Here is a 22,142-nt window from a genome sequence, read left to right as displayed (position 1 = left end):
AGGTACAAAAACTTATTTAAAAAAAGGAGATGAAGATTTTTTGTGTGCATGCAAAAACACTCAATTACTTTTGCTTTTGCCAAGATTGTTTTAACTGCAAACTCCTTTTGAGGAGTAAACTTCAAACTAAAAGTAGAAAATTTTCTTTTGGTTACAAGTTCCTAGTGATTTTAGTGCCATCTACAGTTAATTATGAAAACAAGTTTAAAAATTTTAATCCTAATTTATTGATGTTAACATCTTTATTTGACATTCCTCTTCAAAAATAGCAGTCCAATGTAAAATTTGGCCATGCAGAAAATATTAATGGTCTTTACTAAATACTCCTAAAAAAGACTTAAGCAAGTACTAAATAACATAAAGACGAGATACTCTAAATTTGTAGAAGGAAGAATCTTATGTACTGGATTTTAATGTATGTAGGTGAACCAGTTTTAACTCCAACATTTTATAAACAAGCTAATCTGTATGTAACAATGGCAATAAGTTGCTGCTACATGATAACTCAAATTTTAAATGTATTTTATACCAAAAGGAAATCTAAAAGAAACTTTAGAGCCCTCAGATAGTAGCTTCTTCACCAATGAATCAGTTTTTCACGTTCACAGTTCAGATAAGCTTAAAAATGGAAATGAGGAACCTCAAAGAGTAAACGGCTTCTACATTAAGTTACTATTAAGAAAAGTTTTTGAAAATATTTCTGTCTACCTTTTTATTGGCCCTTAAGAAGGTTAAGAATAGAAAAATATTCTAGTAAAGAAAAGTAATAATTAATAATCTATGGGATCAAAACAAGATACAGGAACCACTGTTTTGGGTCTTTTTCCTGTAATCATCCTTTATTAGCTTTCCATTTTTAGGACATTATAGGAACAGAATGCCCCTTATCTGAACTTTATCAGATCATGTTGGAAATCTATTTTTCAGAAAAATTTAAAATGTGAGTTTTTTAAATATGAATAATTGACTCCTTTAAAGACAGGGAAGCGCCATTCATACTCACCCATTCAGAAAGATGACAAAGAAAACTTTTCCTGATAAATCATAAATAAAGTATTCTCCAACATACATAGCACAACTCAGATTTACTTCCAATCAAAAGCATTAAACTTCATGTTGGACAATTATCTTTCACATTTTATGACAGGATTATAATAAAAATAGGTTCTGTAGTAGTAGCTTTAGATAAGAATATAATTAAAAGTTATGCCAAAGCTCTCATTTATAATTTTCAGATGAGAAATACATTTTTGGTTGTGCATGCATGTACGTGTAAAGATGTTTGTTTTTTAAAAAGCAAATTTAGCAGTCTGAAAATTCCTGAGTGATAATCACATTATAAATTTAGGTAGAAATGACAGCAACATTGGGTTAATTCAATTATGCATAGAGACCTCATGAAGTGTGAGTTTTTCTAAATGCTAGCTCAACAGCAAATCACCTATCTTTATACACCATCAGAAAATAATGTCACCTCTCTCAAAATTGGCTCTAAGAGCATTAGTAAGAGAAAAAAACAACCATATAATAGTTTACTCAAACCAACTGCTTTCCATGACAAGTGTATATCTGGTCCTATACTATGAACAATTTTTAAATGTTCAGCAATAGTTTATGTTCCTATGTAGTTTTGGTAAACTGAGCCTCCAAATTTGGTAGGGGTCAATTTCTTTTCTTAAGATGACAACATATTTTGAAAATAATGTGTATCTTCAAGTTACATTTTTCAAGTCCCATTATTCAAATCCAGGATATTATGCTGAATGCTGAGGCAGTTGTTGGAGCTTACCGGTTACTATAACGTTAGAAATTAATAATAAAACCAAAGTTGACAGAATTTTAGCATTAAACTTGGTCTAACTATACCATCTTTCTCATGAACAGCGCTTCTCTGTTTAAGAAAAGCTCATCTCTGGATTATGCCTACTCACATGAAAAACTGGGAACCATTGGTATGTTTCCCTCGATTTGCCATTGACAAAAGGAACGCTCTGTCATGTTTGAGAATAAAGTTTTCATCTGTTTGAAGAAAACACAAATTCGTCAGTGTCCAATTATAAGCCACTTTTAAAGTAATGTTCAAGTAAATAAATAGAAAGCAAAGGATGAAATTCCTCTTCTGGTCAGTACAGACACTTGACTGAATATTTAGAAAAAAATTTAAACTAATCAAATAACAAAAGCATAAAAAAGCCAAAAGATACTAATTAAAGTCTTGAGGCAAAGAACATATACTTAATACTTCATACAAACAGCCTTAGAACAGTCACTTTTAGTAGTAACATACTTAAGCTAAATGATATTTAAACTATTAACTTTCAGGGAAAACTAAGGAAGAAATTTTTAGAAAAATCTCTATATAAAGCTCATTTCTTTCAAATTTCCCATTAGCCAGCCTAATGCACTATACTTCGGAGAAGGTTAATGATCCTCTTACGTGCTTAATTTTTATATGGTAACTTTATTATTCAACTGAATTGAAGCTAGACTATGAGAGCAAAAACAAAAAAATGACATGTATTAAGTTGTAAAGATATGTCTAAATTAAATTAACTATGTGGATAATCAACAGGATCACTAAATTATCTAAGAAAGTGCTGTAAAGACAAAAATTTTAATTTTAAGATACAAAAGTATCTGCCACAGGGGATGACCACATTAAAGTGGCCTAGAACATTAGTTTTAAATTGCTACATGCTAATAAAACAGCTAAACAGCTGTTTCCTACTAGTTCAAAGGGAAAAAAATCTGTCATAAAGATCACTTAGAGATAATCTTAATTCCAGAAATATCCTTGAAAACTAATTTAAATTTCCTTTTAACATTCATACAAACAAATCTTTCTTTAGAACAAACAGAAACATAGAAAACTTTAAAAAATGATTACCTTGGGAACGGCCTTCTGAAAAAGAGTAGTAATCCATTTCCCCCCAAAGGAAATATAAAAGACTATTATAATACTGAAACTATTATATCGTTAAAACCTAGTAATATTGGATCCCATTATAAATCTCTGCAACTGACTTTTCTAAGGCTTTTTGGGGTAAGTGTAATAGTTAGATTTATGCAAATGCTACTATTGTAGGAATGAAACAGTCAAATAGTTCTAGTATACAAAAGAAAACATACAAACCTTTAAGAAAGGAGGAAATATCAACTTTTATTCAAAGAAATTGCTTGATTTAGAGGGGGAAAAAAACACAACTAGATTCTTTTCCCTGCTGTGGACTAATAACCCATTGGGAAAAGAAAAAAGACACAGATGCATATATGAAATAATACACAGAATTTTCCAAGTCTTCAAGCAATATAGAAATCCAGCCACAACCTGACCCAGACTGTCCATAATTTTATTAGGAAGGGTACAAGGGAACAGAATTGGAGTTTGTGTTACTGAGCTTCGTTCTCTTACCTTTTCATTTTGCAAAAGACCACATTCTCTATAAACAAAAGAATATGTTGACAGTTTTAGGCAGGAAGATAGGAGTTTTCATGTATATAGTTGCCTAACCTCCATGCTGAAAGTCATGTTTAACCATAAAGTTAGCCTTAATTAATCTTGTCAATTAAAAGTTATATATTACAATATAATTTATCCCCAAATTCATGCAAATAAAGTATTTTCATGCAGCATTAGTTTCATGCAAAAAGTGAACTATAAGTAAACCTCTTCTCAATAAAAGTATATGATCAAATTTGCCTTAATATCAGAACTGAAATAAAAGACCATAAAATATTAAGCCTACCTTTAAAAAAGCCACCATAAATTGATTCTCCACCTTTTCCATTACCTGCAAATAATGAGCTACATTAAGCCACAATGAAAATTAAAAATATACTAATATACATCAATTATTTTTGATGGTTTTAATTTGCTGAAGGAAACCTTGAACCTTGCAATTGCTGCAGATAACCAAAATTCTAACAGTCCTCAATTAATTTCATCTTTAAAATATAAGTCAAATCCCATTACAATAAATGCCATTAATAAAATGATCTCCACGATCCACTTATTTCAGCAACAAAAGTAATCACAGCAACAAAATTCTTGAGCAAAAGCAATCAGACAGTACATTGGCATTCATTTTAAAGAGAATTCAACAAGTAATTATAGTATTATGAAAATAAGTTAAATGAAAACAAAATAAAATATCTCAGTATTTTCCTTTTTAATGCATTCTGGATCTACAACATTTTTTCATCCAGCAACTATTCACTGACCACATAATACTGAAATCATACTAAAAGTGACATATTTACAATTACAAGTAATAATGAAATACTTTAAAAACTGATAGATGAAGTTATTAGGAACATAACTTTTAGCTCTACCTTCACTGAAGTCCCCACCCTGAATCATAAAGTTTTTAACCACACGATGGAATGTAGAACCTTTATAACATAACTTCTTCCCAGTTGTTTTCCCAAGGCCTTTCTCCCCTGGAGGAAAAAAAATGAAGTTTAGCTACGAACACATCTTTCCAAGGAAAGAATCAACCAACTAATCCTTTGTCAAACCCCTCCTGTGTGCTGGCACTGTAAGAGATATAAGAAATAGATGACATGACAATTTAACATATATACACATGCACAAAACCCAAAATACAAAGCAGCTGGTGCAAAAGAGGGGTGTGTGTGTGTGTGTGTGTGTGTGTGTGTGTCTGTGTGTGTGTGTGTCTGTGTGTGTGTGTGTGTGTCTGTGTGTGTGTCCAAAAATTTAGTTTGCTATTTCTAATTTTAAAGTAACGTTAAAGATGTTGTTCCTCCCCATTTTTCTACTTATTTAAAATACGAATCCAATTATATATAACAAAGAACTTCATATGTTTTGCCTCTCTACCTTCTAACCCTAGAAGGTAGAGAGGCAAAACATATGAAGTTCTTACAAAATCTAGAATGCTAAATTTATTCAAAGTACTAAAATTTGTAAAATTCAACCAAGACAAATCAGTTTTAAATATGTGCTATTATTTTATAAACTACAATGTATAGAAGATCCCATTATATAGATTCTTACTTTCTTTTTCATTTTTGAGAGTATTTCTCCTCTCTTCCCCTTAAAAAATGCTTCCCTGATTTCATATAGAAGTCAGTGAAAATAATTTTTTTTTATTTACAAAACTCATTTCACAGCCCACTGTTTTTCCAGGAAAATATCTACTCTGTTAAGCAAGGTAAAACTGTAAGCCATGACTTCTCATTGGAAATAATTTAATAATTCACTCACCAGAGCATAGGCAAAGGAAGTTTTTGCATGTTTTTGGACATATGTCTGAGAAGAGCTGAAACATAATTCGACCAACTGAAATAAAATACATGGGGGGAAAGAAAAGTAAGCAAGTTGATTAAATTTACCACATTTTATATGGGAGAAAGAAAATAGATAAATAGAACTAACAAATTGGAAGGTCCATTTTTGTAATTCATTTTAAATTTTAAAAAAATTTAATGGGAAAGAATTTAACTGGGTGATACCAACTAACAAGAACTCCACTCTATTTGTTAGTGTTAAGATTCACATGCAGCCAAAGTAACTGCAGGTCTAAAACTTTAGGATTTTAAGTGTCTTTTAAATGGGCCTTGTATTATTAGATCCCTCTTAGTACAGTCCCCTACCTGAACTATTAATCATCTTTTAAAATACTCAATTAATAGTTATCTGGTCTACGCTTGGACCCCTCCAATGAGGAAAGCATATCCTATCATAAGACAGTCACCCTAGCCAGTACTGTTAAAAAGAAAGTTCTTATGCATGAAATGTTTATTACCAACTTTCTAAATTGTACCACCCATACTTAAAACTCACATTCTATTCCCTGAAAGAGCAGAAAGAGAACAGGTTATGGTTCCTAAAAAAAAAAAAAAAACAACTGTAATCACTTCAATAAACAGGAAATGAGAAGGAACAAGTCTGCAACTTCAATTTAACAATGCCATAGAGAAATGGTTCACAAACTTTGGTCTCAAGACTCCTTTAAACTCTTAAAAATCATAAACTATATCTATTGCTATTTACTGTATTATGAAAATGAAACTCAGAAATTTTTAAAGCACAAACATATGTTCCATTAGCTGTCAAAGTGATTATATCATCACATATCATGTAATCTCTGGAAAACTTGACTGTACGCTCATGAGAGAATGACAGTGCAAAAGGCAAATCAGATCTCAGCATCATTATAAAAATCGTTTGATTTCACAGACCTGCTGAATGGGTCTTAACAAAATAAGAAATGAAGTTTTGATTTATAATCACACTTCTGAGTCCCTTTTCCCCTTATTCTACAAAATCTTTTCACTTATGAACATTTTTATTTGTTCACAGGGACTTTAAAATATATCAAAATTAACTGTGGATGAAGCGTAAGTCACACTAAGTACAGAAACAAAATGACTTGATTTACTTTATGTATCACTAAGACTTTAATTTATTCCTGGACATATTAGTCATTTTCTTTGAGAACAAAACGAAGATATTGAACTGTAGACATAATCAGTGGATAAAGTCATATGAGAAGACATTCCTGTGTCAACACTCTTAGCCTATAGCTTTAATGGAGCCCAATTTTAAAGCAATTTCAAAACTTTGTAGCTGACCTTGGTACCTTAAAGAATGAAGAAAAGAGGGAAAGAAAGCAAAAAGCAGACTCTTAAGTAGGGAGCAATGTATCTAAAGTCATTTCAGAATTTTTTAAAAATACCTATAATAACACTAATATTAAATACCACTTTGTAGTTACATAGAAACATTTTACCAGTATAATAAAAATATTTTCATCAATCCTCAAAAATCACTGGGAAGTGGCTTGGGTGGGTATCAAGTTCAAAACTATCTAGCTTTACAGACAAGAACATACTGAACAACCTTTGGAATCCCACTAAGATGGTTGCTTTTCAGGATAAAAGATATAACCAAAATAATAAAAAGTTAGGGCTTTTCTTGGTAACTTCAACATGGAGTTTTTTTCTAAAACCCCCAATGCCTCAAATTGAAAGCTAGTGAAAGTTTCAAATGTTTTTAGTTTCTCCTTTACAGATGATTAGAAGTTATGTATCCTCTAGTGGTACAATGCATTTGAAAACTGCTAAATATGATTATATTTCCAGGTCTAATAGTCAAAGAGGGATATCTAACTTAAAAAAAAAAAAAAAAAACTAAAAAACTTATAGTGTGTATGTCTGGAAAAAAAATTAAATTTAATAAAAATAAAAAAACTCACCTCTATTATCTCACCCTCTAACTTGGTGCAGAAAAAAAAATTGCTATTGACCATTCAATCTCATGTGGCAAGGGTTAGAGCAGAGGTTTCATCTCCTCTATGGCATCATGTTGTTAAGAGCAAAAGAAAAAATAGAACAAAACTAAAATATTTGTCCTTAATACCGCCGTGCAAGGTTAAAAACACTGCCACAACCAGGGGAAAAAAAATATTTTTTAAATCCTGGAAAGAACAGACTAACCCAATCATGCTTACAAGGCATGACAATGACTGAACTAAAGATATTCAGACACTGGTTGAGACTGCTTTCTTAATTTAAAATGCTCATATATGTGCAATTTGAAGGGTTTAAAAACAAAAAAAGGTCAAAATTTTTCATCATAAGAAAGGAGAAACAGAAATATTGTGATTTCTACCTATGGAGATAAACTAGTATTAATTCCCACCAAATCAAATCAAATAGTGAAACTGAATGCTTTAAGATACAGATCAGCAAATATTAACATGATCTGAAGCTCATTATCAAGATGAACAGGTTTTCAACAAATATTTTTAATTGAATTGTATTATTTTATAGAAAATAGACTAATATTTGATGATACTTTATTTCTGAAATTCAAAATAGAAAATATTCTGATGATATAGTCTTAAAAAAAAACAGTCAGTGTGGTACAGTAGTATATTTATTTTCAGTGATGGTAGATATAAACTGATTATAAAATACATTGAAAAGAAAAAGTAAGCTGTAGTTACAATAAGGAAAAGACTGAGAGTGAATCTGTAGAAGAGAAGATTTTCTGGCTCCCAAACTGATGAGAATATTGAGTGTGATAGTAACCTCATCTCCCAATAGTAAATGCCAGAGGTTTCTCATTTCCTGTAATGAGTTAAGAACCCCTTTTGATGCCTCTTTGAAAACTAATAGCTGCTTCTGAATGAATAAATAAGATCTGAGGAAAATTTGTTACTCAAACACTACTTATAATTTAGTGGTATTTGGCAATCTCTTATAATCAGTTAATGTTACTGATAATATTTCATGTATATTAACATTTTTACCACAGAATTACCTATGCCAATTAATACACACTGTAAGACTAAAATCTGAAACTGGTTAGTGTAAGCATTATTATGGTGTTTTCATGGTAAAAAACAGATGGCTAAGGACAAAAACGACACAAAGCAGGATTGATTTGTAACCTTAATCCCAAAATACCAACATGCAGATCCTTAAAAATAAGACGGGAACAATACTGAGATTAATCAGGTAATATCAACACAGTTCAAACTGGCTACAGTCAGGAAAAGGCAAGACACGCCTATGTCATGCTGTAGATCCTGATTCAGCCACTAGATGGCAGGAATAAAACCAGCAAGTACAGACTGAATAAAACCAAACACCTTCCAATATTCTTCCTTGTTCTCAGAAACAGTTGTACTGGAATAGAAGACGAAATGGTAAAAAGAGACATATAATATGGTGGTAGAGGGCGGACCCCGTGGCGCACTCGGGAGAGTGCGGCGCTGGGAGCGCAGCAGTGCTCCCGCCGCGGGTTCGGATCCTATATAAGGATGGCCGGTGCGCTCACTGGCTGAGCGCGGTGCGGCCGGTCACAAAAAGACAAAAAAAAAAAAAAACATATGGTGGTAGAAAAAGTGAGCAGTGGTAGAAAAAATATTGTACGAGCTGATACACTGCAGAAGGCAAAGAATGGCACATAGAACAATGACAAGCAAGGGATGAGGATAAGAACAAAGGTAGAAACAGACCATACTTGGTAGGCAGAGAGCAAAATATAGGAGAAAATTAAGGAACAGGAGCAGCATTTCAATAAAATCAGGCCATTTACTCAATTATTTACTGAGATCCTCCCCATGTGTCAGGGAGTCCAAGTATACAAGACACAGTGCTCGAGTTTCAGGAAGCTCCCATCTTGGCTGGGAACGACAGAAACGCAGCTGCTACACAATGTAATGAGCCATCAGTGGTATGAACAAAGTGCACTTATATACAACCTAGGCCTGACTGATGTGTGTGAGGGCAGGGAGGAAGGGGTCATGATTATTTTACTCACCACTGTATCCCCACTGACTTGTACGGAACCTGGTACAGAGTAAGTATTCAATAAATATTTGAATGGTAACAACACTTGAAACAAAATTACTCAAAGACAGATTTATAAAATATACTTTCATAAATGATGGAACACCTCAACAGATCGAAAGTATTCACTATATACCAGGAAAAGATGTTACAAGTGGAGCAACACCAAGACATAGCTTAATAAAGCTATGGTCATGCACAGCATAATGTTTTGGTCAATGAAAGACTGCATATGTGACGGTGATCCCATAAGATTATAACACAGCTGAAAAATTCCTATCACCTAGTGACAGCTACACTGTAGTGCAATGCATTACTCACAATGGAACAATACACTATAACATATAGCCTAAGTGTGTAGTAGGCTATATCACCTAGGTTTGTGTAAATACACTGCTATGGGTTAAATGTGTCCCCCAAAGGTTCATGTATTGGAAACTTAATCTACATTATAATAAGTGTTATGAGAAAAATTATGGTAATAATTACCTATTACAGTAATTGAAAGGTGAGGTCTTAAAGAAGTGATTAGATTGTGAGGACTACACCCTCATAAATGGATTGATCCATTCTCAGATACCCTTCAAGTCAACAACCAGCATTACGGTTAGTGGTGAAAACACTAGTATACCACTTATTCCATTAAAATAAAGAAAAGTCAAAAGTGCCTGTTAGCCACACTTTTCTAATGCTGTTCTAGAAATTCTAGCCAATGTAAGTAGACAAGAAAACAATGTGAGGTATACAAATTTAAAACAGCATATTTACCATTTGAAAGACATTATCAGTATTTAAAAGACATTAACAGAAAACCCAAAAGAATCAATTGAAATATTAAAGACATTGGAACTGTTGATATTTACCTTATGACCAACAAGAACTAGTATAAAAAATAATAAAAATCACATTCTCAACAGCAACAAAAAACATTCTAGCTACTTAACCATAAGAGTACAGGACCTGTAAAACAAAACGACAGAACAGAGGCATAAAGGCAACCTGAATGAAAGGAGAGATAATTTGCTCTTGGGCAGAAAGACTAAAAATTGTAAATGTGCCACATTTTCCCTAGAGTAACCTATATTAATTTAATTGCAACCACCCTAAAAATACTAATGATATTTCTGAAGTAACTTAACAAAATAATCCTGAAGGTTATCTCAAAGAATGAAAGTATAATTTCCCCTCACCCAAACCTTTTATTTTGAAATTTTTAACTCTACAAAGATATTTTACAATATTTATACTTTATCCCTTCCTCTCTACACACACAATTTTTTTTTCTAACAAACTGAAACTTAAAGACATTATGACACTTAACCCCTAATTACTTCAGCAAATACAGATACTCCTCTACTTTTGATGGAGCTACATCCAGATAAACCCATCGTAAGCTGAAATATCCTAAGTCAAAATGCATTTAATACACCTAACCTACCAAACATCATAGCTTAGCCTAGCCTAACTTAAACATACTCAGAACACTTACATTAGCCTATAGTTGGACAAAATCATCTAACACAAAGCCTATTTAATAATATGTTGAATATCTCACGTAATTTATTGAATACTGTACTGGAAGTGGAAAACAGAATGGTTGCATGGGTACTCGAAGTATGGTTTTTACAGAATGTGCATTGCTTTTGCACCATTGTGGACTATAATGAGTCAAAAAATACCAAGTTGAAACATCTTAAGTTGAGGACCATTGTACTCCTAATGAATAAGGATATTCTCCTACTTATCCCATACCATTATCACACCCAGTACACGTAAATGATTAACAATATTGTCTAAAACGTAGTTGTGGCATAATAAGAAATACTCGTATTATATTTGGTCTCTGTCCCTGGTTCCTGTCACAGTGCTCCTAAAACCCTTATAATTTCCTGACTTGTAGGGATGATACTAGTGTCTTTCTTTCTAATATTTGGTCTTTCTCTTTGATTCCTGACACATGGTTCCTAAATCCCCTGGAACTTCACGGGTAACAGGAGCATCTTTTGTTCTAAAGAGGCAACTCTTAGCAGAGCCCCAGACAGCTTCAGGATGGGGGCTGGTCACCAGAAAGACCAAGCCTTGATTAGAAGCCTGGAACTTTTAGCCTCAATCCCAACCTCCAAGGAGGGTGGAGGGGCTGGAGATACAGCTATTACTCAATCATACCCACATGATGAAACCTCCATAAAACTGCCTAAATGACCGGGTTCAGAGAGCTTCTAGGTTGATAAAAACACTGAAGTGCTGGGATGGTGATGGAAGGTTCCTGCATTTCCTCCCCCATGCCTTGTCCTATACATCTCTTTCATTTGGCTGTTCCTGAGTTGTATCCTCTATAGCAAAGCAATAATAGTAAGTAAAGTTCTTCCTGAGTTCTGTGAGCTGCTCTAGCAAATTATCAAACCTCCCAAGGGGGTTACGGAAACCCCCGATTTACAGCTGGTCAGTCAGAAGTTTGAGTGGTCCAGGACTTGAAACTAGCATCTGAAGTGGAACAGTCTTATGGGACTGAGTTCTTTAACTTCTGGGATCTGATGCTAACTCTAAGTAGATAGTGTCAGAATTGAATTGAATTGTTGGTCACTCAGTTTGTGCTGGAGAATTCACAGCTGTGGGAAAAAACTCATTATAGTCCACATTTTTTTGTGTGTGTGTGGCAGCTGGCCCATACAGGAATCAAACCCTGGACCTTGGTGTTATCAGAACCATGCTCTAACATACTGAACTGACTGGCCATCCCCTATATTCAAATTTACCTAACTACCTCCTCCCTTTATTTTTTTCTCTTTCTCATTCTTTTTAATGGCTGAACAGAATTTCATTGCTTGGCTCTAATGAATTTTATTCAATGCACAATTGATTAGCATTTGAGTTCCTTCTAGTTTTGGGGGGGGGGGTGGTTTGTTGTTTTGTTTTATTTTAAATTAGCAAATACACATCTAGTTTTTAAATCCAGGAAACTAATCAAGCATTAGATATTCATCTGGTTTTCATGCTTTGGTCTCTTTTAATCTGAAACGGTCCCCACCTCGATCTTTTTTTTGCTTCCTATCAGGAAGCATATGTCTAGTAAGGCAGACTATTAGCCAGTTCTCAGTTGTAAAGGTACTTTTCCTCTTTTTCAGTTAATAATCTATGGGATGATACTTTGAAACTATGTGCATATCATATCCTCAACAACTTTTCACCCAACCGTTTGAACACTGATAATCCTTTTCTGAACCAATTATTACACTGGGGATTATAAAATGATGATTCTTCTAATTCCATCACTTCTTCTATATTTATCCAGCTTGAATTCTTTTGTTAAGAGCTTCACATATCCACCCCATGTCAAGGTTGGCCAGTTAGCTCACTTGGTTAAAATGTAGTACTGCTAATACCAAGGTCAAGGGTTCGGATCCCCTTACCAGCCAGCTGCCAACAAAACAAAACAAATTTGACAGAAAAACAAGACAAAAAGAGCCCAGGTCCCTGACATCAACAGACCTGATCTGTTGATTCTCTGAGTGAGAATCTCCAAGCTGTGTGAGAGAAAAGTAAAACTTTTATCTTGTTTAAGTCACTTTATGTTAGCAACCAACTCTATCATATATGCTAATACAGGCACCTTTATATAATGGTAAACTATACAGCTACTAAAAGTGATTATATAAAGCTTAATTTACATTTAATAATAAACACAGCCTAATTAAGAATCAGGCCTCACTTGTTGTGCAAGTGTATATACATAGTTTCTATCCCTATTTGAATCCCTGTGCTTTTCTATTATTTTTCTACATCTGTTGGTGTCCACCTGTCAGGGTTGTTGCAAAGGGAATTCTGACATTGGTAGTGTGAACTGTCCGGTACAGTTCCTTACAAGATTTGCACACCAAGGTTAGGCTTTGGTTCAAAAGAGTCTTTTCTTTGTTTTTGAGGCTGGCCAGTAAGGGGATCTGGAACCATGACCTTGGTGCTGAAGAGTCTTAAAGCTTTTCAGAGTGTATACAGTTCAGCTTGAATTCTTGGTAGAACATAGTACTTACACTGAAGGTCAGGTGTTTAGCAACCACTTGTCTTACTGGAAATAAAAGTAGATTGGAACTAAAAAGACATCGTCAGATATGCAGAAAGAAATCACGCTAGAGAGGGCAAGACTCAAGTGACTGACAAAGTTAACTATATATGTACACTTGCACAAACAAGTGAGGCCTGATTCTATACCAAGCCTCTTACCATAATGTGGTATATTATGATAACTAATAATTTATTTAAAAATACCTAGCATATAGGGCCAGCCCGTGGCTCACTCAGGACAGTGCGGTGCTGATAACACCAAGGCCACGGGTTCGGATCCTATATAGCGATGGTCGGTTAGCTCACTGGCTGAGCGTGGTGCTGACAACACCAAGCCAAGGGTTGAGATCCCCTTACTGGTCATCTTTAAAAAAAAACCAAAAAAACAAAAAAAACCTAGCACAGACATTCTGATATGAAGGAGTGATATCAGTTTTAAATCTATGCGTCAAGCAGAAAGAAACACTCTCCCACGTGATAATCAAATGCCATAATTCAGAGATGGCTACTAAAAGGGCTTTTGCTATGTTTAGCTCTAATCAACCAGAGGTCTTGTAATTAACAACATGAATGCTAGAAATGTTTTTTTATTGGTAAATTAGTGATGTACAGGACATATGGACTGAACAAAAATATTTGGAGTTATTGCACACCCTTGCATTAACAGGAACATATGAATCTTAGAGGGTCATCCTTGGGAGTACAGCCTGAGGCTGAGTACACCAAAAAGGTCCTGGGTCTAGCCACAGATTTTGGAGGATTCTACAAGCCCTATACTGAAAGATTCACATTACAATTTTCAAGAGGCAGGAATCTTTCACATAAGGAGTGGCTGGAGCACTGAAAAGGACAGAACTAGGGCTTCATTTAACTTAAATTAACTGGTTGTCTGACTTATGTATGTGTATTCTTGTTTATTAATATCCATGTATGGCAAAATGTGACTTGCTCTCACTGTACCCTGGCAGCAAAGTTGTAACAGAGGCAATCTACAGCCCTCATCTACCTTACTGGTAACTTCCCTGTATCTATTAAAAAGAACCCAAAGGCCATTCTTGACTAAACTGGCTTAAATCAGTTTGCAATAAAAATCTAAAACTTAGTCCTTTGGGCTCCAAAACCCCATTTCTTGATACAAGCATATGAATGAAAAGCAAGGAAAAGGCAAGTTCTTGAGGCACCAAAGGAGGGAAAAATAAGACTCTTACGTCACTCCTGCAGTGGGAGATCTTAGTTTAACCAGCGATTAACAACCCCAGAGAACTAACATTTAACTAGAGAACAGTGAGCCTGCCTGTTAGAAAAACGAAGTTGTCAACAAGAATTTCATATCTATACTTCCTAACTGGGTACCATATTTCATATTTTAAAAAGTTAATGCTTTAGGAAAATGTGAATTTATTTATAAAGACAATAAAAAAGGATTGGCTAATCTCTACCAGTTAACATCTTTAAAAACTTTAAAGGAGTTGTAGCTCCAACCAAGATGGAGTAAGTATACTTCACACCATCTTTCTCACTGAATACAACTAAAAAACCCTGGACAAAAAACATGAAACAGCAGTCTAAGGACCGAAACACAAATGGCAACAGGCAGATTGGGGAAGGAAGCCATAACTCAAAGAACCACCAAACTGGTAATGAGTTTCTCATTTCATTTTTTCTTCCATATCTCCTGGCCTGGAATCAAAAGCCATCTGACCTAGAACTGCAAACCCATGATAGAAAGAAAGAGCACTAAGAGAAGCCCTCTATTTCTAGTCTAGGAAGCAGGAAAGGGGGCCCCTACATATCAGAGTGAATGACCTGGCGTTCTTGTTTTTTTTTCTTCCAGGTCCTAGGCAATCCCACAGAGGCAGTGAGGCAGTGGTGACCAGGTAAGCACATAAAAATCCAAGGAGGGGAACTCCTCTCTGACTAACGGAACTGTGGTCCCAAGAGCACAGGTAGAATCCATTTATTTTTTTACTCTCTCTATCCTCTTGCTGCTTAGCCTCGGAGGCAGACTCCATCACTGCATATACATGGCAGAGCAGGTATACTAAAGCCCTGGCTTTCTAGCCAGTGGACCAGGAAGGGGAGCCCCTGAAGGCCAGAAAGTGCTGGGGAGATCACAAAGAAGAGGGAGCTCAAGAAAACAATTCCATAAAGCTGTATACAAACTCCAGGGCTCATCCATGAAATATATATGTGTAGATTTGACCCTACACAGCAGAAAGTGGGTAGGAATTTGCAAACTGAACCTAACAAGGTTGACTGCCTGCTACAATAAGATCAACACCACTACCAACCATGAAAATTAACATTCTCCACAGAATTTAAACTAGACCTGGGGCAGTATAACATAATATACAAAATTCCAGGATAAAATCCAACATTTATTGACATAAGGAACCAGGAAAATCTCAAATCTCCTAAGAAAAAAGACAAAGATGGCAACCCTGGGATGACACAGATGTTGGAATAAAGAAGATATTATAATCCCCAAAGTAAGAGGATAACACCTTGAAATACACGGAAAACTAGAAAGCTTCAAAAAGAACAAAAAGGAAATTTTAAAACTAAAAAATACAATAACAGAAATAAAAAATTCACTGGATAGGCTCAATAGCAGAATGAAGATGACAGAGGGTAAAAAAAAAAAAAAAAAAAAAATCAATGAACTTCAAGACCAATTAATAGAAATTATCCTATCTGAAAAACAGAGCCAAAAAAAGATTTAAATAAAAAAAATGAACAGAGCTTCAGGGACAGGTGGAGAAATATCAAAAGTTCTAATATTCATGTCATCAAAGTCCCTGAAGAAGAGAAAAAAAAGTGTTGGGCAGAAAACATATTTGAAGAAATAATAGCTGAAATATCCTAAGTTTGGCAAAAAGACAGATACAGATTCAAGAAAATCAGCAAAACCCAAAGAGAATAAACACAAAGAAAGACACATCCAGACTCATCACAAATTATTGAAAATTAAAGACAAAGTAAAAATCTTGAAAGCAACCTGCTTTGCACAACTTGCTGTGGTTTGAGTGTCTCCCCTCTAAAACTCATATTGAAATTCAATTCCCAATATTGCAGTATTGGGAGGTGGAGCCCAGTGGGAGGTGTTTCAATTAGGGGTACTACTCTCATGAATAATGTTCTCTCTTGGGAATAAGTGAATTTTCCCCCTCTCAGGAATGGATTAATTCCCATAAGAGGTTGTTATAAGGGAGACCACCATGTCTCCTTGCACACACACACTTCTCCTTTCCATCATGAATTGAAGTAGCACAAGGCCCTCACCAGACGTGCTGCCTCCGGAATTGTGAGCCAAATAAACTTCTTTTCTTTATAAATTACCCACTCAGGCATTCTCTTACAGCAAAACAAAACAAACTAAGAACAACACAAGAACAAGACATTACACATGGGGGAACAACAATCAAATGACTGGATTTCACAGACCAGAGGCAGTGAAAAATTTTTCAAGTGCTAAAAGAAAATAACTGTGAAAACAGAATTCTATATCTAGTGAAAATATCCTTCAAGAATGAAGGCAAAATAAAATTCTCAGTTGAAGGAAAACTAAAGAATTTGGGGCCCGAAGATCTACCCTAAACGAAATACTAAAGCAAATTCTTCAGATGGAAGGGAAATGATACTATAGGGAACTTCGAACTTCATGAATGAACAAACAGGGCTGGCTACTTAGCTCAGTGGATTAGAGCATAGTGCTGATGAATAAACAAACAGTAACAGAAATGGTAAACATGTGGGTAAATATAATAGATTATCTTTCTCCTCAAAAGTTCTTAAAAGTATATGTATCATGTTTAAAAGTAGAAGATTTCAAAGTTAGTAGATGCAATACATACAACAAATACAATATAAGGTGGGGGTAAAGGGGTGTATTTGGTGGGTGATGTCTATGTTTCACTTGAAGTGGTAAAATATTAATTCTAAGTTCAGTATGAAAAATGTAGTATATATATTATAATCCCTGGAGTAACCACTAAAAAACTATACAGAGAAGTCATCAAAAATTAATAGAAAAATTTTAAAAAACACTAAAAAACATTCAAATAATCCAAAATAAGGAAAGGGAAACAAAATAAAAAAGAGGAAATAAAAACAAACAGACAAATCCAAACATAATGATAATTATATTAAATGTAAATAGTTAACCATACCAACTAAAAGACAGAGATCATCAGAATAGATAAAATACAAGACCCATCTATCTGCTATCTACCCAATTTAAAGATAAGATATAGATAAGTTATAAGTAAAAGGATTGAAAATGATATCATGCAAACGCTAATAAAAAGAAAGCTGGAATAGCTATATTCATATAAGACAAAGTAAACTTCAGAGCAAGGAAATTACCAGGAATAGAAAAGGCCATTACATAACGATAAAAAGGTCAATTCACTAAGAAGACAACAATCTTAATGTGTATGCACCCACCTAACAAAAGAGCCTCACAATAAATGAAGAAAAACATAATAAAACTGAAATGAGAAACAGACAAATCCATAATTATAGTTCAACACTTCAATATTCCTCTCTTAGTAATCAATACAATAAGCAGAAAATCAGCAATACAAAATAACTGGAACTGGATCTAACTGACATTTATAGAGCACTCTGCACAAAAACAGAATATGCATTCTTTTCAAGTGCACTGGAGAAATATACCAAAATAGAGCATATTGGACCTTAACAAATTTAAAAGAACTGAAATCATACAAAGTAGGTTCTCTAACCATAATGGAATTAAACTTGTTTGCTATAAATACACATTTCTATTGACAGCAATAGAACAGAATACATACTGTGCTGTATTCAACTTAATTTTTATCAGTAGGGCTGGCCGGTTAGCTTAGTTGGTTAGAGGGTGGTGTTATAACACCAAGGTCAAGGGTTCAGATCCCTATACCAGCCAGCCACAAAAAAATTTTTTGTCAGTACTTGATCTCACTAGTGCAGACAGTGTGGCCACTTTTAAATAACATTTGCTCATCAAAGTAAATCAAAGATATTACTTTGTATTTACATCAAGTAAATTGTTAACTACACAAGAAGTCGAGAGTACTACTTAAATTAAGTACTCAGTAACATATGTACTAATGGTTAAATCCTATAAAGCAGAACACTTCATACAACTAAAGTGATCTTAAAAGTTGTGTAAAAATCGGGCCAGCCCCGTGGCTCGGGAGAGTGCGGCGCTTGGGAGCGCAGTGGCGTTCCCGCTGCGGGTTCGGATCCTATATAGGAATGGCCGGTGCGTTCACTCGCTGAGCGCGGTAGGGGCGACACCACGCCAAGGGTTGCGATCCCCTTACCCGTCACAAAAAAAAAAGACAAAAAAAAAAAGTTGTGTAAAAATCAAGTATCTACTACTTAGATAATACACTAACAAGTGCTAGAGAAGTATTATATCTGAGATTGAACCACATGAAATTGACAATTATTAACTGGTTCAACCTAGAATAACGTAAGCATTCCTTGTTTAATATATGAGTAAACATTAAACATTCTAAGTGTGCTAGTCACTTCTATCAGGATGAATTACCTTGGATGTTGAGGACTGAAGTTCATTCAACCATTACTAAACATATTCTGGAGATTTCTCACAACACAGGTTATTTGCAAATCTAGGATTTTAACATGTACTAGGGAAAGGAGTACTTAACATGAATACAGAACCTTTGTTCTACTTCTGTTTTCGAGGGTCTATTTTGCATTCTTAAAAAAACAAACAAAAATGCTGTTATATGTTGTGTGGATTCACTATAAAATAAGGATTAAGATTCATAAAGGCTCAAAACATTAAAAAAAGAAAGAGAAGGCAATAGGCGATTTCATACTACTCTTTTCCCTCCTCTACTCCAGCCACACTGGGCTCCTGGCTGTTCCTCAAACATGCAAATACAACACTCCTCCTCAGGGCCTGTGTTAACTGTTTCCCTCTACCAGAAATGCTCTTCTCAACTCCTTTAGATATCTGCTTAAATGTCATCTTCTCAAAATGGCCTTGTCTAACCAATATACTACAACAGTATCCCTACTACAAGCCACTGTATTTTTTCCCCCTAGTTTATTGTCTGTCCTCCCCCTATAGAATATAAACTATAAAAGGAGAGCCCTTTGTTTTATTCACTGCTACATCTCCAGAGACTAGAATGTTAGCAGGCTCTCCTAAGAATCTGCAGAACAAGATGCTGCACAAAGACAGCACATATGCCTCCCATTAAACCTCGTCATAGATATAAAAAAATATTTTATTTTCAAAAATATATACTAATGAGTGGCTGGATTCCCTAAAGACAAAACATTAGTGCTAAAGCGTATGCATGCTGTAATTCTGCTGGTACAAAATGCTCTGGTTCTCCACACAAGACATTCGCCAATCCTTCTTCCAGGAATCAAAAAATTCTGGCTAAAGATCCTTAGGAGAACACAGAGGCGGACTTAACGTATTAACGATATATAGTAACTAGACTACGTAATACCTGAGTCCAAACTTCTTGGTACCGAGCAAGATACTAAAAACCGAAATCGGGAGTGTTTGCCCTCTAGAGACACTGGGAGAAAAAAGTCTTTTGAACTGCGCTCCCTTTTCTTGGCGCCAGGCTGGGTATGAGGTCTCAAGTCGGAGGTGCAGGGGGCAAGGGTTTTGGAAGGAAGAGGCCCAGACTCCGAGCAGGACGGGGTGGTGTATCCGGGACACTCTTCTCCCCACTGATTTCCTCTCAGGAGAAAAGGGCAAGTTGACTGCGCCTACCCGTTCCCAAAAATGTTTGGGGGAGGGGTGACGAGGGCAGACGCCTCGTCTTCGCTCAGGCAAGCCCAGGCCCCAGCAGCGCTCCCCAATCTCCGGCTCACCCGGCTCCCGGTTGATCTCGATGTCGAAGTGGCACTGCGGCCGGTCCTGCGCCCCCATCGCGACCGAGGTGGCGGCAAGAGCTGGGAGAGAGGGGGAGGAAAGCGGTCAGGGTGGGGGGGCTAAGGCGGGGCTGGGCGAAGTCCGCGCCACGGTCGCCTCGCGCCGGCCTGTCGCGACAGCGCAGGAGGCCAAAACGGGGCCCCTCCCGCCCTGGGCCTTCCGGTCCCCATGCAGCGGACACATATGCAGGAGAGCTCTTCACCTGGCTGGCCTCCAGCCTGAGCGTCTCCCTGTGAGCAGACGAGAAAGCACTGAAACCGCAAGCTGAGGCCAACGCCACTAACGCAACGCCACCTCTTCTCCCGGTCCGGCCCCCTGTGCCACGCTAAGCCCCGCGAGAGTCTGGACAAATACCGCGAGGGCAGTCTCTAATAGTGGGTTAACCGAAGGAGGCGGTGTAGGGAGCACGTACACGCGGGCGTGGCCGGAGCTCTGGAGGAGCCTCCAGCTGGCTTTCCCATACCCATTTGCCCCGCCCATTGAAGTCAGTCGCCCAATCTGGGCGCCTTGGACGCGCCGGCTCCCTGCGCCACCTCGTCCTCTGGGGCTGTGTCCTTGCATTTGCCGATATCGCGAGACTTCCTTGTTGAGAGCCGGAAACGAGTTGTGCGTATTGAATTGTTGAGGTTTAGTAAGCCGAGCTGGACTTGGGGTTTGGTTTTCTTTTTCGCGGGAGTAATTATGACCGCATCCTATTGTTAGACCGTTTGTCTCACTTTAAAAGCCTTTTAAGCTGAGCGTGTTCATTCCTGCTTTGGCGCCAGTGTCACTGGGATCGTTTCTGTTCCTGTGCTCACTGGCCATTCTACATCTTTTGTATCCTCTTGTAATAAATAATAGCTGTGACTGTATACTGAGCTCTGTGAGTCCTACTAGTGAACCATCAAACCTGGAGGTCATCTTGGGAACCCGCGACACAGAAATAGTATCAGAATTTGGCTTAAAAATATATACATATCTACATATACATGAAGGTACTTCAAAAAGTTCATGGAAAAATAGAATTAAAAAATAGGAATTCAGGGCTCGCTGGTAGCTCATTTGGTTAGAGCATGGTGCTGACAGCACCAAGGTCAAGAGTTCAGATCCCTGTACTGGCCAGCTGCCAGAAAATAGGAATACTTCCATGGGCTTTTTGAAGTACCCTCATATATATAAATGTCGGTATACATATATATACCTAAAATTTAAGAACATATTTTTTGAAATCTTAGATTTCTTTTTTGTGGAAAATAAGAGGCAGACTATTTCATGGGATACGGAAAAATGTGTATTTTGATAGAATAACATCCTCACGGTGTTAGTCAAGATCAGATGGACTTTATCCATGGAGAGAAGGGGATACGGCCACAGCAGCTTCAGGCACACATCTTTAAAACCTAGCAATCTGAGGGGAAAGCGTTTTTCCTGCCAGAACCCCTGAGAAAAATCCTGTGGAAAGATTCTGATTGGCTTGATATGCCCATCCTTGGCTTCAGTCTTGGAGGCCTGGGCAATGGCTAGATACTATAATTGAGTAGCTTAGGGTGGAGAAAGGCATAGAGGCATGGCAGCACAGAGATGGCCACTGAGGCAATGACTGTAAACTAAGAAGCCACCTCAATTGTGAATATTGCACCCATCTTTTGGCCTTTTAGGTTAGTGACATTTTTGCCAATAACTTGTTTTAAAGCATGGCTGTACTTTCATAAATGTCTGCTGCTACAACCTCTTTTGGAGGGAGCTTGGGTCCCATCAAATTCATATGAAAAACCCACCATGACAAATACCTCTTGTCAGATAGGATCCTTACTCATTTTATGTTGATTCTACTTGTTTAGTGATTTTATCC

The 22,142-nt window shown here is 36.2% G+C and overlaps 1 protein-coding gene across 4 annotated transcripts in view; it reads right to left on the bottom strand.

Annotated features, from left to right (window-relative positions):
* Positions 1 to 20,627, bottom strand: part of NKTR (natural killer cell triggering receptor) — a 41,441-nt gene extending 20,814 nt beyond the window's left edge. For 2 of the 4 annotated variants that reach the window (XM_063114121.1, XM_063114122.1), the window contains exons 1-6: positions 20,514 to 20,627; positions 20,251 to 20,331; positions 5,228 to 5,302; positions 4,333 to 4,440; positions 3,747 to 3,791; positions 1,932 to 2,019 (exon numbers count right to left, since the gene is read on the bottom strand). In XM_063114121.1, the coding sequence (XP_062970191.1) occupies positions 1,932 to 2,019; positions 3,747 to 3,791; positions 4,333 to 4,440; positions 5,228 to 5,302; positions 20,251 to 20,308 (374 nt within the window). In that variant the 5' untranslated portion in view covers positions 20,309 to 20,331; positions 20,514 to 20,627. Of the gene's footprint in view, positions 1 to 1,931; positions 2,020 to 3,746; positions 3,792 to 4,332; positions 4,441 to 5,227; positions 5,303 to 5,806; positions 5,840 to 20,250; positions 20,332 to 20,513 lie in introns of those variants that run through there. The other 2 variants (XM_063114125.1, XM_063114124.1) reach the window with 2 other exon arrangements.
* Between the last annotated feature and the right edge of the window lie 1,515 nt (positions 20,628 to 22,142).

This window comes from Cynocephalus volans, chromosome 11 (assembly GCF_027409185.1).
Source record: "Cynocephalus volans isolate mCynVol1 chromosome 11, mCynVol1.pri, whole genome shotgun sequence".
NCBI classification, from domain to species: Eukaryota; Metazoa; Chordata; class Mammalia; order Dermoptera; family Cynocephalidae; genus Cynocephalus; species Cynocephalus volans.
This window is presented reverse-complemented; position numbering and strand designations above follow the sequence as displayed.